The sequence below is a fragment of the Poecilia mexicana genome, unplaced genomic scaffold (assembly GCF_051168715.1).
Source record: "Poecilia mexicana isolate PSO_F unplaced genomic scaffold, ASM5116871v1 scaffold_6, whole genome shotgun sequence".
Taxonomy (NCBI): Eukaryota; Metazoa; Chordata; class Actinopteri; order Cyprinodontiformes; family Poeciliidae; genus Poecilia; species Poecilia mexicana.
The window spans coordinates 24,261,301-24,277,108 of NW_028263375.1; the positions used below are offsets into that span (position 1 = coordinate 24,261,301).

The window sequence follows — 15,808 nt, forward strand, 5'->3', positions numbered from 1 at the left end:
CTAGGGCAACGCTTAGCTGTGGGCTTTACGAACCTGACCGTCACGGTACACTGCCAAGAGGAAAGCCGTTTAGGAGCAACAGGAAACTTAGAAGAAGGTACTTGGATCACATAAAATCAAATTTTGCATACATATAAACTTCACATCATCCCTAAACACACTGACTATCCACACAGTGACAACTGGTAGTGGGAGCATCATGCTGGTGCAAAGCCTTTCTTCAACATGCAGTCAGAGCTACAACAGACTGATTTAGACCAAACAATATCTTCACTGATATGTGAAACAGTGACAACTCTTTTAAAGGAAAAAAAAATAAATCTGACTTTGTGTATGTAAGGATACATATCTGTCACATCTGTCATCTTAAAATACATATTTTTATATGCTTTAATGCGACAGCTTTTTGACACATTGATGGCATGGAAAATAACAAACGAGTACCTTTAGTGATCTACAATGTGTAACATAAATATGTTTTTGCTGCAAGAAGAAAAATGGCCGTTTTTTTTTTTTGTCTGAACTGCTCAACAATTTCCTGTCTATGCAGCTCGGATTATTCAGATCTTTTTCAAATGCTGTGGTAACTGATGTGCATATCCTGCTCTTTACAGAATCACAGTGTTTTGGGAGATAAACGTTGCTTCCTGTAGACTGTTTAGTCTCATTTCCCCTGGATACAGATCACCTTATGTTTCAGAGCAGGGAGTTCAAGTGACAAGCAGGCTGAGTGTGGCCTTTTCTTGACGCTTAAGATCAATAGTTTTTGCCATAAATAATTAATTCTTAGTGGGAAAATGGGATTGATTCAGCATCAGTAAGGAATCCATCACAGCTCGTGTCTCATTCTGGAACATATGTACTCATATCGAGTGTATGAGGTCATGTTAGGTGAAATGGTTGTTTTTGTTCTCTCTCTGTCTCCATTTAGACAAACAATGGGACAAAATACATTTATCAGTGTTTCTGACATTTTTCAACGTGAATATACAGGAAACTAATAAACTGTCATTTTCTTCAACATCGATAAAATCACTGTTTCTCCAAACGGATTATGTCAGACTCAGTACGTCTCTGTTTCATCTTAGTTATATTTCAGTCGATGCTGCTCTTTGTCTTTGCTTCCAGTATGTTTGTCTAAATGGCATTGTCGGCTGAAATCTAAAAATAAATAATGCAGTTTTATGAGCAGGCCACATACAGTCTGCATTGTCCTCCCTGTTTCAGTGGCTCTGTAATATAATGCTGGTAGCGCTAATTCGGTCTACAAAGAAATTCATTGACCAGTTGTCCCAGTTACCTGCTTCCCTAGTTACCAGAGGAAGCAGGTAACCAGGGCAATACATGTATGGTGTTCTTTCTGAGAAAAAGATGAGAGGATCAATAAAAGATGAAAGGATCAATAATAAGTAAATTAGAGCCTGGGGCCTGCCGCAAAGCTGAGGACAAAGACATAGAGCAGGGGTTGTTGTTGGACGTTAGCTGACTGCATTTATGAGGGAAAATAGGAAGAAGGTTTGATTACTGACGTGTGCAGATGCAGGATGAACGCATTCAGACACAAAAGAGCATCGTAGAAATAATTGAATTGTTTAATCAAATACCAATATGCTCATGATCAGTAAAGAGTATTTTTCATTTAATAATGAGACTTTTAAATCATGCATTTTTTTCACAATGTAACAATTTTCAATTGCTGAATTTGAATTGCTTGATTACAGAATGTCTGAATTACAGCACATCGGCCACCTCTTTTTTCTTCTTTTTGTCAAGCTCTTTTTATTATTATAATCTTAAGTTTCAGTGCACAAGGGCTTTATGTCTGCCCTTTGACCTTAATCCTGAAAGCATAGCTGTGGAAACTATGCTTTCAGATCTTTGCTCTCTGAGTCTCTTCTTCAAACAAGGGGCTCCAATGTCAGAAGGACGGAGAAGGAGGAAAATTGATGGATTGAGTTTTCCTCCACAGTACGAAGCCCCAAGTCAGACATCTAATCTGTCACAGATTTAAAGTTCTTGATTTGCCGTCTTGTCTCCAGATGCCACCTGTAGTCATGACATATAGATGAGGAAAGCAGCAATTTCTAATGTTTTTTTATTTCCCAAATCTAAAGCTTCTTCTTATATTGTTTGTTTTGAAACAGGCCACAACAAAAGTCACTTTTTTTATGTTTTGGACTTCTTGTGAAGTGGATGAAGTGGAAGGGGGATGGTGTGGTTAAATTGACATTTTGGCAATATTTTCAAATCCAGACCCCTTAAACCTCAGAATGTAAAAAAAAAAAAAACATTTCCACCCACTTAGTTATGCAGTTCCCACCGGAACGAACACTGGAAGGCCTTTAGGAAACTTGGAGTCATAAAACAATCACTAGTGACGCTATCGATCCTCAGACTGCAGTTAAATTGTAAAATTAGCTCCCGAAGGCTTCTGCCGTCGGTAACACGTACGAAGCTTTCAGAGCAGTGAGACTGAGCTTTGAAAGTGACGTAAGGACACAGAAGAGCATTAAAATTCAGGTGGCAAAGCAAAAGGCTCGGGGTACACAGCCTGACAAAACCTTTGCTGAAATCAAGCTAACAGCGGTAATAGCTCTGCCGTCATCATGGGGTATGATTTATGAGGAGAAGAAATGGCCTTGTTGAAGGGCTTTCATGTCCAAGGCCTGTAATACCTGGTGAAAGATGGAGTGTTTCCATCCCAGGCATTCAGGCCGCTAAGTTAGCATGGAGGAAGTGCAGGGCGGCATTAATACTGATTGTATAGACCTGCTATCTACTGCTCTCATGTGTTATCGCTTATCAATCCATTGACCACTCTTAATGGCATGGATGGGATTGATTCCTTCAACGCTCCAACACTTTAATGGTGCCTCTCTTGTTTGCCCATAATTTCTCTAGAGTAGGGCCATTTAGGATTCACGAGAGACAGAAATAACAGCTGCAGTCGCAGAGCGAGGCTATATGAGGTAAATAGATGACCAGATCGCCATTGGCAGTCTTCCCACATCCATAGCATTTTTTTTCCCCCTTCAGATTAAAATGAGTCTTTGCATAGTATCATTGCTGGCTACAAAAGCACCCCTCACCCCTGCAGCCACCAAACTGCTGCTTTTGAAAGGCTGGTTGCTAAGATACAGCCCCTCGTAGAGATGAAATCCCCACTGTATGGCTGTCTTACAGCTGTACAGCTTAGCCGTTACTCTATGTTCAGCATGGCGGACCAGTGGTGTGGGTTACAGTGTGGCTGTGTGTCTCTGCCTGTGTGCAGCTTGAGCTGCAGTTCTGCTGCTGGTGTTATGCAAACTGCCAATTACACGTGCTCTCCTTCTTGTAATCTATTGTTGGCAAAATGACTCTATTTTTCCTGAGAGCTCTGAGATCTCACTCCTTCTGTCACACCTCTAAATCTCTCCCAGCTGACGGCTCAAAGGCGCTCATGGAGAATCGATAGTTTTTGCCTCATGTTCAATTACACTCCAATCAGGAGGCGCCAATCCAGCGTGAGCGCGGGAGGGGTGGGACGAATGGACAGGTGCGGCGTTACTGATCTGATGCTCGGCGCTCAGAAACCAGAAAATAACTAAATGCGAGTCTGACAGCAGGCTGGTGAGAAAAATAGATGTTCAGATTGGGGTTTCTGACACAGACGGAAATCGCACCGCAAACGAGAAAGCCGAGATGGAGTCGTTAAGGTTTGGGAAACGCATCTGCGTTGATACTCAGGCTTTCATTTTCCGGTTAATTTCCCCTGAGATTTTGTTAAGAGGATGTTGGGTTGAAAAAAAAAAAAAAAGTTCATGAATATGACTTTAAAGTTTTGGTCTGTCTACCATGTACTTTTTGCACCTCTGCTGCTGAAGCAGTAGAGATTATTATTTCAGTCTAAACATCTATATCTGAGCTTTAATTATATATCTTTCAGAAATTATATATCTTTCAGAATTTTTTTTTTTTTTTCCCTGAAAAAAAAAAAAATATATATATATATATATATATATATATATATATATATATATATATTTTTTTTTTTTTTTTTTACAGTTAACAATATTAACTGTAAAACTGAATGCATTAGGACAGACTGCTTGCTTTTAAAAAAAAAATATATATATATATATATATATATATATATATATATATATATTTTTTTTTTTATATAAAAAAAAAATATATATATATATATATATATATATATATATATATATATATATATATATATATATATATATATATATATATATATATATATATATATATATATATTTTTTAAAGCAAGCAGTCTGTCCTAATGCATTCAGTTTTACAGTTAATATTGTTAACACACCTTGAAAAGCTATTATTCCCTTTCTTGCTCTTCTGTTTTATCATTTCATCAGGGCCGTGCAGAGACCACTAAAGGGGCAGGTGCTCAAAAAAAAAGGGCACATCTAACCGCATTTTAGGACAGAATATTTACAAAGCCACACAGCTTTCAGAATTTAATAAACAATGATAAATTACAAAATTGTGAGAGATACAATCAAAGCTAAGGAAAATCTCTATATAGAGCATACAACTATGCATATGTAAGATATTTTATTAGTAATTTCTTTCTGCAGGTCTATTTTGTTATAGGAAAGTATTGCAATATTCAAACATATTTAGCAAGATATGTAAATCAGAGCTAGACCACCAGACACATTTTGTCTTTACAGAATTGCACTATTAAAAATGTAAACAAGGGCACAATGCAACCTTTTAGTGTACTGGAATCTATAAAACAAAGAGCTGCCTGTTTGCTACACCTGCAGTGGAGATGAAGATGGTCCATTCAGGAAAGCAGAGCTGCATCAAACTTTAACGTGGAACTGAAGAAAAAAACAAAACAAAACACAAAAGCAAAAAAATTATTGTTAATGGATGTCACCATGAGAAAAGCCTTCTGAGTTTATTTATTTATTTATTTCAGACAGAAAAAACAATCAAGAAAAAAAGAAAAAACAAAATAAAGTAGAATGAAACAAACTTAAGAGGTAAAATGTAAAACAAATTATTCTGCCCATGTGACAAGCAAATTATATATTTTCTGTTCGAAAAGGAGCAGGTAGAAGATATAATATCTTATAATGTCCTGCCCCTTTCCTACTTGTCAATGTATAATCAATTCACTTTCAGAACATCAAAAAGAGACAGCTTGTTTCCATTTTACATGATATTTAACTATGTACAATTATTTTAAATACTAATTATATCATCAATTGCATTATAGACTTTTAAACAGTCATCTTATATAGCATATTTTGAAATAAGCTCTGTTTTAATCAGTTTTTTAAATTGGTTTACATTTGTACTTTTTTTAAAACTCATCATTCAATCCATTCCAGACATTTACTCCACATACAGAAAAACAAAAACTCTTCCTGGTTCTTCTAATATGTTGTTTTTTTAAATAATAAATTATAACCACCCTCTCTGTCACCAAACATTTCCTGTATATTGGGTGGAAGTTTCTGATTTCTGACCTTCAACATGAATTGTGAAGTTTTAAATATTACAAGATCCCAGAATTTCAGTATATCTGATTTGATAAATAACTGGTTTGTGTGTTCCCATTATCCCACTTTATGTAGTATCCGGATAGATTTTTTTCTAAGACGTATAATGGCTGTAAATTTGTTTTGTATGTATTCCCCCAAACTTCCACACAATGTGGAGTCTTGCCTAAATAACTTTTTTAAAATTAAAATCACACATTTTTGTCTCATGAAGTGAAATAATTATTTGCAAAACAAACTTATTTGCACTTGTCATAAATCTTTTCTTGCTATTCTAAGTTTTTGTTTGTGACTCAAAGTTTTGCTTATGATTCTCACATGACATCGTGGGCAGGGCCCAAAATCACAACAAAACATTTCTGATATGTGCAAATAAAAGTTTGTTTGGCAAATAACTTTTTAAGTTCACAAGACAAAAGTGTTATTTAATTTTAAAAAAGTTTATTAAACTAAACTTTTTGTAAAAAAAAAAAAAAATCATTACAATTCCAAAAGTTTTGATTACAATTTTATTTTACTTAACTGAGGTTAGCTTTCTTTTTTTTCATTGAATAATTGGGGGAAAATTAACTGCATACTCTGTGAACCAGACCCTAAACTTAAAGTCTGGATTGAGTTTTTTCCCCTTCATTAATGACACTTTTATGTATACATTATATCTATCATGGTAATTCAGGGTGAGTTCTTTTTAATTCTAGATGAATATCCTTGTTGGACTTTTAGTGCTATTCTCCTTCAAGGTACATTAACCTAACGCTAGAATAAATGCAATGTACATTATGCAGCAAAGGAAATTAGAAGATCGGACATGTATCCATTATGGAGATGATCGGTTTTGGACGGGCGATGTGCCCCTATTGCATAAACAATACTGAATAATGACTGCTACCATTAACGATACAGGGAAGAAGGTTTTTAGTTCTCTAGCTTTGCTAGCAAAGTCGTTAGCTAGCAGCTAGCTAATAGCACATCAACAGCAACTTAATGTCTGTGTGATAAAATACTGAATCGATATATAAGAACAGTTTTTCCTCACCTGGTTGTCTCCTCCCGCTCAGTAGTTCTTCAGAGAAAGGCAGTCTGTCAGTGTCTGTTGTATTTCATCACCTCTCTGCTTAAACCGCTACTCCGTGCTGAAGCAGAAACGACACTACAACGGTTTCCGTCATCTGACAAGTAGCAAGTCTACTCCACTTTATTCACCAAAAATGTTTTTTTGTTTGATTTTTTTAATTCACCAAAAGCTGTTCTGTAATCTGGAACGTTCACTACGTTCAGCTACGCAGCTAGCCGCTTTATCTCACTGTGCGAAAGGCAACTGCGTCATGCGTCACGGGCAAAAGGTCAAAGGTAACAAGGTGACCGGCTTATTATGTTGTACAAAAAAACCCCAACAAAAAACAAAATAATTTTAGTACATGTTATTATGTGTCAGAAGAGGGCTTTGGAAATAATAATACAAAAAAATAAATAAATACAATTAACCAAAAGGGCCCTTGGGGGCAAGGAGCAAAAGGGACAGGTGCTCAAGCCCATTTAAATCATCTATGTATTGTTGTTTAGAGTTTGATATGTAGATTACACATAAATCTACTCTATATTAGTTTTCGTTTTCAAATGCTTAATGTGCAGCGTTTTACTTAAGCTCAATATCATGACTGTCCATATATTAAGAAAATGAAAATCTGTTGGATTTTCCTGTCTTGTTAGTGAGGAAAACTGTAGGAGCCTTCTTTCAGTCAGCTGTCCAGCAGTCAGCAGGGATGGCTTGAGTGAAAGTGGTGCTTTCACAGAAAACCTCTGGTACACGAGGCACTTTTTATGTCACTTCAATAAAAGGATTTTAACAGAAAAATGCAGCACTTCTGAGACCCTCTGAAACCTGTGCACCGGTCACACGCTAAAGCCTCCTTCAAACTGAAACGGCGTTTTGTTTCCAAACCGACTGAGAGATTGTGCCATCATCTTTGGAAACGTAATTGTGCCCAGTCTGGGAATGTTCAAACAATTAGCCAAAAGTCAGTCATCAAACGTCAATCCATCACCAGACTGTGCCTTTGAGGCTGACAGGAAGCAGAGACGTGTGTGTGTGTGTGTGTGTGTGTGTGTGCTAATGTGTGCCGAGAGACAGAGATTGGCTGCTGAAGCTTGATGAAAGCTGCTGTTTGGTCCTGATATCATCCCCTGTCACAATGGTGGGCAAGTGATGGATGGATGGATGATGAATATGAAGGAAATACAGTTCATTGAACGTCTTCTAACTGTAGCGTAAGCACAGTCAGGGACTCCCAGCTTTTAAATTCTATTCCTACTGCAAGGACAAACAATCTAATATTAAAGCCACTATTCTTTTTTTAGCCTCATGCTTTTCTTTTTTCGCCATGAAAAACTGGAGCTTGGCTCGTCAAAAGCCTGTATAAATGACACTGAATGGGTTCCTTTAAATTGAGCAGAGGAAGATCACACAGTTCAAGGGTAATACAGACTGCAAGAACAGAGAAATGTGGTTCTCTCTCTCTCTCCCTCTCTCTCTCTCTCTCTACCTCTCTTCCTCTCCTGGGGGTCCGAGAGCAAAATGACATCATTCTGTTCTTGCAGCTTGTTCCTGACACATATTCTGGGCAGAAGGGTTTTGTGTGGTGTCTGAAGGAAGAACGTGGGTGAGAGAGACATATGAAGACTTCCCAGGAATCCTACACTCGAGTTCTTGTGAAGAAGTATGAAATGTCCTGCATGTCCGCAGCCCTGAAAGAGAAGACATATTTGTTCTTGTGGAATATGTCCTCGCCTTTATTGGTGAACCGGTAAAAAAGAAAGAAAAAAGAAAACTTTTACTTACGCAGTAAGATTTCTTTTTTTTTTTTTTTTTTCTTTTCCTCTGCAGAGACTTTATTAGAGCCTTAAACAGTCTTTCTTTCTGTTTTCTTATCTCATTTAGGAAAACCAGGGCGTCCCGCTCATGTTTCATCAACCAGGTTTCTAGCTGTGACCCCACCAGGTGGTTCTCGCTCAACACCATGCTGCTCCTCGCCCTGCTCCTTCATCTCCTGGCCTTCTCGCTTGCAGGTTTCTATCAAAATTAAGTTTAAGGGGAAAGGTGAAAAAGAAAAGAAAAACAAAGTGCAATAATGATTGAGCTTTTTTATGGGAAATTGAATTCTAAGTTTCAATTTGTTTTTGGCCATAATCAACAAAATTACAGGCAATAAACACACCGCTAAAGTTTTTACTTTCTGAGATGATTTTTACTTTCTGTTTGAGTTGTAACGTGTCTCGTCTCAGAGATGGCCACTGAAATCGCAGCTATGAATTTGGCAGCTATAGTTGCTTAAATGCGACTGAGAAAGATTTAGAATTTCAAAGAATTTTGCTTGTTAGCTTCAGGTTGCTTTTTCCCCTTATTCCATCCAACAACATCCAACGTCCAACAACCAACAACCCATTTGTCCAAAAAAGAAAAACATGATGTCCTTCAGCAACTCCGCAAACAGGCTTATGAATGACTGTCGACAAAGCATGAAAATCCAACAGGTGGTTTGGATAGTCGCACACGTTTTTCTTCATAGCTGTCAGTTTATCCCTTAGCTGAGGAATGAGGAAGACAAAGTGTGAACAAGCTGCTGAAAAAGTGTTTGGTTTGGGATATGAATCAGGGTATAAGTTGAGCTGCGTGGAAACTAGGAAAATCTGATGTTAATGAAACAGGAAAGTTACTTTAAAAAAAAAGTATGCTGCCATGTTTTGGTCAGTTTAAGGTAAATAAACATTGAATGGGTGACTAAGGGAAAAAGATACATCCTGTACATTAGAGGGCTTAAAGGTTTAGTTCTGTACCATCAGCTCAAAACAAAACAATCTAGATAATAAAGTAAGCTTGAAATGTCCAAGTCGGTGAGATTGATTGTATTCCCACTCCATAGACAATTCACAATTATTATTTAAACTTATTTCACACGAAACAACAAAAGACAAACATGTGAATCTACAAGATTCAGCTCTTGTTTCTCTTGATTTTTAATCATGACTTTAAAAGGCAGCACGCTTCTTTTATATTTGTGATTACAATATAAAGACAGTACACTCTGCACTTCCTTTACATCTTTAGGAACTTTAAAAAAAAAAAAAATCACTCCTGTAGTAAGACAGACAGCAGTCAGTCAGCTCACTCTGGTCTTCACTTTAGCGAGGGGACATCGGCTTGACATGTTTGTTTAGCCGCAGCATGAACAAAGTGTGATGTGACATTAACGCTATGACAGCTTGGGAAATGTCAAGCTCACTGTACACTACATCCACAGTGTAAGGAGTGTGCAGGTTTTCTGCGTTTTGTCATTGGGAATAACTACGCTGCAACCAATTTGTTGTGCAACTACCAGTAGCAGCTTTTAACATCACTCGTCTTATACAAAAGACAGGAACATTATAAATTGCATTTTTTAATTTACGGTTTACGAATGTAATGTTGTGTAGGCAGTAGGGAAGTTTTTAAGCCAAATGTATGCGTTTGCATCATTTTAAGCGTCGTTCTTTTACAAATGTAAAAGATCGGAGTCTTGTGCTGTAACAGTGCAGAATTTTGATTTGATGATTAACGTTGAATTCTCTGCTGCAGATTCATCAGAGCAAGGGGCTGCGCTGGACCCTTTTGAAGGTAAGACAAATAATCTTCCTCACAATTTGCACTTTAATCTATTTCTAATCGTACCGTGTATATATTTTTTATTGTCATGCTAATTAAGGTCTGCGGTGTCTAAAATATGACTCTTTTAGCTTTCTTCTTTTTGTGGGAAGATGCCGTGATATCCACTCACTTGTTAATGATCTTTCTCACTGTGGAGTGGTAAACTTTAAATTGTTTTTTTTTTTTTCCCGTCTCTCTACTGTCAATGCTGGTGTTACTCCCTCCAGGCATCATGTTGCACATGACCGTCGTGTTCAGAGTAACAAACCACTAAAACTCCTGCTTTAATACTAAAGGTCACTTCCTTAGATGACCAGTTGTTTACTAGGACTTTTCTGCTTGTTAGACCCGAAGGCAGCACCATGGATGTATATAATCAGGATCGGTTTTTAACATGAATAAATAACCGTTCATACAGCCATTCCTTTCAACAATCAACAGACTGTTGTGTTTGTTTGTTTTTTCATTCAAAGCCAAGTGAATTATTTCTAGTAAACAAACTTTACTGTTCACTACTGTTCTTATGCAGAACATGCATATGAAAATCCTAAAACAATTTTGGTTTTCAAGATTTATGTTTGGCCAAAGAATGATTGCCAGTTGCTGTCATTTCTTCTCACCTTAATACCTGGGAAACAATAAAACATGTCTCTGAAACACCACAAAGTAAGCTTAGTAAGCTGAACCAACTGTCATCTAATCTTTAATTTAATAAAAAAAAAAAAAAAAACTTCATAAAAAAATTTAAAGACAATGTTAGAAACTATAACATAAACTAGAACCCTTCCCACTTTGCTGTCTGTTTCAGGAGCATAAGTAAACATGTTGCGATATGAAAATACCACTGCCTTATATAAAGAAACAGACTTACAGTGTTATACCTTATTGCCATTCCTACTCCCTCATTCCACATAACCATGTAGATAAACGGCTACATTTCGAGGTTTTCTTCCGCTGGTTTTACAGAAAGCAGAGAGCCGGAGTCTCCTCATGTTTTCTGTGATGAGGTGGCCTTGGAAGAAGCCGTTATTTATAGAGAAGCCTCTGGGTGTTGACAGAGCTCCTCTTTAAGTGCATTAGAGCTAATATTTGTTTAGCTCCTAGCGTCGTTCCCGCAGTTCTTGTATTAGAGCCGGATATTTAAAAAAAAAAAGCTTTAAATTTTGCTTGTTTGTGTTCCTCATCATAGAATACTCTTTTAATAAAACTATAAATATGTAAAGGACATATAGATGCTATCACCACAGCAGATTAAGAATTACAAACCAGATTCATCAGAGCAAGGATATACACTGATAGCTAACAACATCATTGGGTAATGATATTTTACCCAGTGATGAGTAAAACACATTGACTCCCCAGTATTAGGAGGACATACTTAATAAAGAGCATGAGGAATATGTTTATAATAGAATAAAGAAATAAAATATATTCCTACAGTACTATGACGTATGCAATATTTTCATGATGACAGTTATTTCAGCGTTCAGATGACGAATCTCTTCGTTATACTGTAATAATCCACAGCGCCGATCACTACTGAAGATAGCACCACATTTGAAACTAATCAAAAACAGTTATCGCAGTTATTGTTCTGCGTCTGTGTGCAGATAATATTCTTCAAACAGGTAACATAATGGCCACAAACATGCTTTATCAAGACGATCTCATCTGAAAGAAACCACAACTTTGTGGTACAACTTCATTAACTTCAACGGAGCCCAGACAAGGAAGAAGGTTGCGGCCATTAAAACATTGATTTACTTGATTATATCTTAGACCATGCTGAGTTATTTGATGTTAAATATATGCAGCTTGCCACAAATATGGCAGCGGTTCAGACATGTAGAAGCCAAAATGAGTAAACAACCTGCTGTGGTCTCAGACTGACTCATTTGAGCTCGCTATGTTGCAAGCTGCACTCTGCGGAGGTTGCTGTGGTTACTTGAGGAATAACTGCGCCTGGGCAAGAAGAGATGGGCCAAAAATAACACTTATTGATTTTCTTCAAATTACCAGAAGAAATGTGTAAAAAAAATATATAACTCAATAAAATTTGCAGGAGGATGTCAGAAATCAGTTGCATTCTGTAAATGTGTGCTTCAACTCCGAGATGTATCAGTGCATTTTGCGTTTGTAATTTATTTTGTGTGTTGTTAATTGGGCACATCCGTACAATTTCCAGGCGCAGCGTGCATTACTTTTTTCTGAAAAAAGAACAAAATGGATGCAATGTCATCAGGCTGAACTGGACGGAACAAATAATTTGAGTTGTTGCCTGGGAACAAGCTAAGATCCTGGATGTGGGCTGATTAGTTGATGGGATGAATAATTGTCCTTTCTGATGGTCTTCTTTGTTACCTACTCAGTCACCCCCCCGCCCCCTAATTCATTTTTGTTCCTTTACCAGGAAGCATTGGTCGTGTTTTTTCTTTGCAGAACAAAATAAATGTGATGCTTGGGATCTATTTTTGATACATATCTCACTTTGACAGGCAGGAGCTTTGGGCTTTTAAAGTTCCTGAGCCGTGGATGATCTCTGTGAGGTCTTGGTAAGATTTCCTTGGGTGCACCAAGCATACATTGTGATTAACAGTGAGCATCAGATTCTCCCAATGGTTCTGACCAGGCAGAAAAAAAATTTGCGTTGAGGTCGTGATAGTTCATGATTGTGTTGCCAGGGTGTGTGAGTCGTCGGTGCTGCGTGGAGTCGGCTGGTTGTCACGGCATTAGCTCATCTGTGCCGTCTTGCCCATGGCCACATATGAGGCTTCGTCATGCTAGATAGATATCACTGCTACTATTTCTACACTTGGCTGGAATCTCTTAAAGTAATATACTGTAATCGCTTTGGTGCCACGTTTGCAATACACAGTGCACCACAGCTTTGGCTACAACAAAAACGATTTCACACAACAGTTTAAATAAACAATCTATTTTCTTCCTGCTTCCCGCCAAAAAAACTGGATTGGTATTTTCTGTGCCATCTGTGGTGCACGCCTCCAAATTGTGCAAGTCTGAAATGTATTTGTTTGGCATTGTATTTGTGTTGAGGAGGGATTTGGAAGTTAAAAAACCAGGGAAAAGGAGAGAAGATGTCACTATGTGAAAATATCACATGAGTATTTTATTTTTTTTGGTGCACTTATGAAAATGGTGCACAAAATGTCATGCTCTGCATTATGATGCATTTGTGTTAAAACCTCAACCTTTCATTCTGCTAAGCTTTTGAATAATTTTTTTTTCTGTAACTGAAACTGATGGTGGAGGTTCAGAAACCTCCCACAGGAAAATGAGTTGAACATTAGAGTTTTGGCTCTTCTGCTATACAAAAGTGAAAATCCGTTGAGGACGCTGACGTGGTTTTAGTTGTCAATGGATGATTTTATGCAAACTGATGCAGCGTATTTGCACAGGTGTTGTGGCATGTTGGGCAGCAGCTTATCAAGCAGGCAGCACAACATACAGGACCCTTCCTTAATGTCAATAATACTAACCACAAAGCAGATTATTTCACACTTTAATATAGACTATTGTTATCATAATCCATTGTGTTTACCAGAATAAACAATCCACAAATACATATAGCTACATGTTTTTGAAATTACAGTGATGGAGCGACCGAATGAGTTTTCTTAACCAAAGCAAATAGGTTTCAGTCGAATTAGTACAAGTAGAATTATTAATTATTATATAAACAGAATAATAAAGTGGATCATCCCTGCAGGGGAATATTATGCCTCATTACATGGCTCAAGGGTGTGTGGGTAATTATTACTACATTGTGTCTGTTTTGCCTCAAGGACACAATATGCTATCTGTCCCACTTGGACTCTCAGTTGGTCAAGCAAAAAAAAAAAAAAAGCGCATCTTCTGCACATAGAGCGAATTAAAATTTAATTCGCCAGAGAATTACACTTCTGTGGGATTTGAATAATCATGTTTCCATGGGGATATTAAAACAAACCATGTGAACAAACAAATTTAGAAAGACACTTGGCAATAAAACAAAGACATACTAACATCTTCAATAATAATGAATGTTTGCTGCTCAATGTCACTATGGAAAAACAAAAAATCTGAAAATAAAGAAGTGTTGTTTCCAGCCGAATCTATAAACTTCAATGCCATTGAGCTGCACAGGGCCGCCTGTGTTTGTTAAAGAGGTTTGTCCACTTCCAGCCGGCCCCGGTGGCACACATTACACATCTGTTTTGCAGTTGTGGCCTTCTCTGTTAAAGAGACTGTCTGGCTTTCCTTTCTTTTTCTGTTAGGAGGACTCACAGTTGACCATTGTGTAATAATGACTTGCCTGTTAAGAAAGTCAAAGCCAAGTATCCACAGGCGAGAAACGGCAAAATAGGGAACAGAGGAAATCTTTGATGCAGGATAAAAAAAGAGAGAAACAAAGACTCTCAGAGATTAGAGAAAAATTGGATGATTGAAAGAGCTGTTGAAAAGAGATTTTCTCCTCTCTGTTTTGTGGAAAGCTCTATTTTAGGAAGTAGAGTGGGAGGCTTTGAGAAAAAGAGTAGGATGATTTGAGGTGTGTATTTGCAATCCTGCAAATGCTTCTGGGAAGCTGCATTGAGCGCTGTGATTCTTTAAGCTAAAGGTTAAAACTTGTTCCTGTTCCCTAAGATAATAAATGTCTTTATGTGCTACGTTATTTCAAGCTGTAGCGCATACATATTAGATTTTATACACTGACTGCGTCATGTGTTGTTGAATCTTAATATCATATGAGATCGCAGTATTTTTTTCAGACGAGTTGTCATAGTTGGACTGTAAGACGCATCAAAGTCGGGGTCTAAAATATAGAGACTGAGTAAATCGAGGAACATAAAACCCATCAAACATCCAGTGACCAGCAACAGGGTGGGAACTGAAGCAATCAAGGAGCAGGCGACCTGCTGAACAGACTGATTACTTGAGTGGCAGCAGGCGAAAAAAAATGGAACAGAGCATGTGGAGGGCTGGGGACGGATCAGGAAGGCTGCAGGAAAACTAGGGACTACGACAGACAAGTCCACGACTTTATTCCACTATCTTGCTAGCATGTTGATTTTTGCGAATAACCAGAAGTGAAGAAATGAAAAGCACTTAATTGTCATTATCTTGTTCCAGAAATGAATGATGTGTATTGCTATGATGGCCGCTGTTACATACATTGCGTGTGTATTGGAACAAAGAGGATCTGTAAAGGATAGTAAGAGTATTAAATAATGTTGTTGTTGGTTCTTTTGTACAGCATTTGCATCAAACTCAAATAAGTCAAGACTTTGACTAGGCTACATCAAACGGTATCTATTAAAACTCCTTAAGCCATTCACAGGTGAACTTGCTGTTGTGCTTTGGATCATTGTCCTGCAGCATAACCCACTTGTGCTGGTGATTAAGGTCATGAGTTGATGGCAGCTTGTGATTTGCTGCCATGTCACTGACTTTGATTCTCCTCTGCTCTCGAGTTCTTTAGATTAGGACATGATGTGTTGCCTTCTGCAATCTTTTTGTTCTTTGGTTTTTATGACCCACCGTTCTGCATGTCAAAGTTAATTAGGTCTGGCCATCATTCTGTTGCTGTAGTGTT

The 15,808-nt window shown here is 37.6% G+C and overlaps 1 protein-coding gene across 1 annotated transcript in view; it reads left to right on the top strand.

Moving 5' to 3' along the window:
• The window catches only part of LOC106929275 (contactin-1a-like), a 55,463-nt gene that overhangs the window by 14,546 nt on the left and 25,109 nt on the right, over window positions 1–15,808 (top strand). The window contains 3 exon segments of the mRNA XM_088006739.1: window positions 8,476–8,538; window positions 8,541–8,603; window positions 10,150–10,188. Of these exon segments, the coding sequence (XP_087862865.1) occupies window positions 8,476–8,538; window positions 8,541–8,603; window positions 10,150–10,188 (165 nt within the window).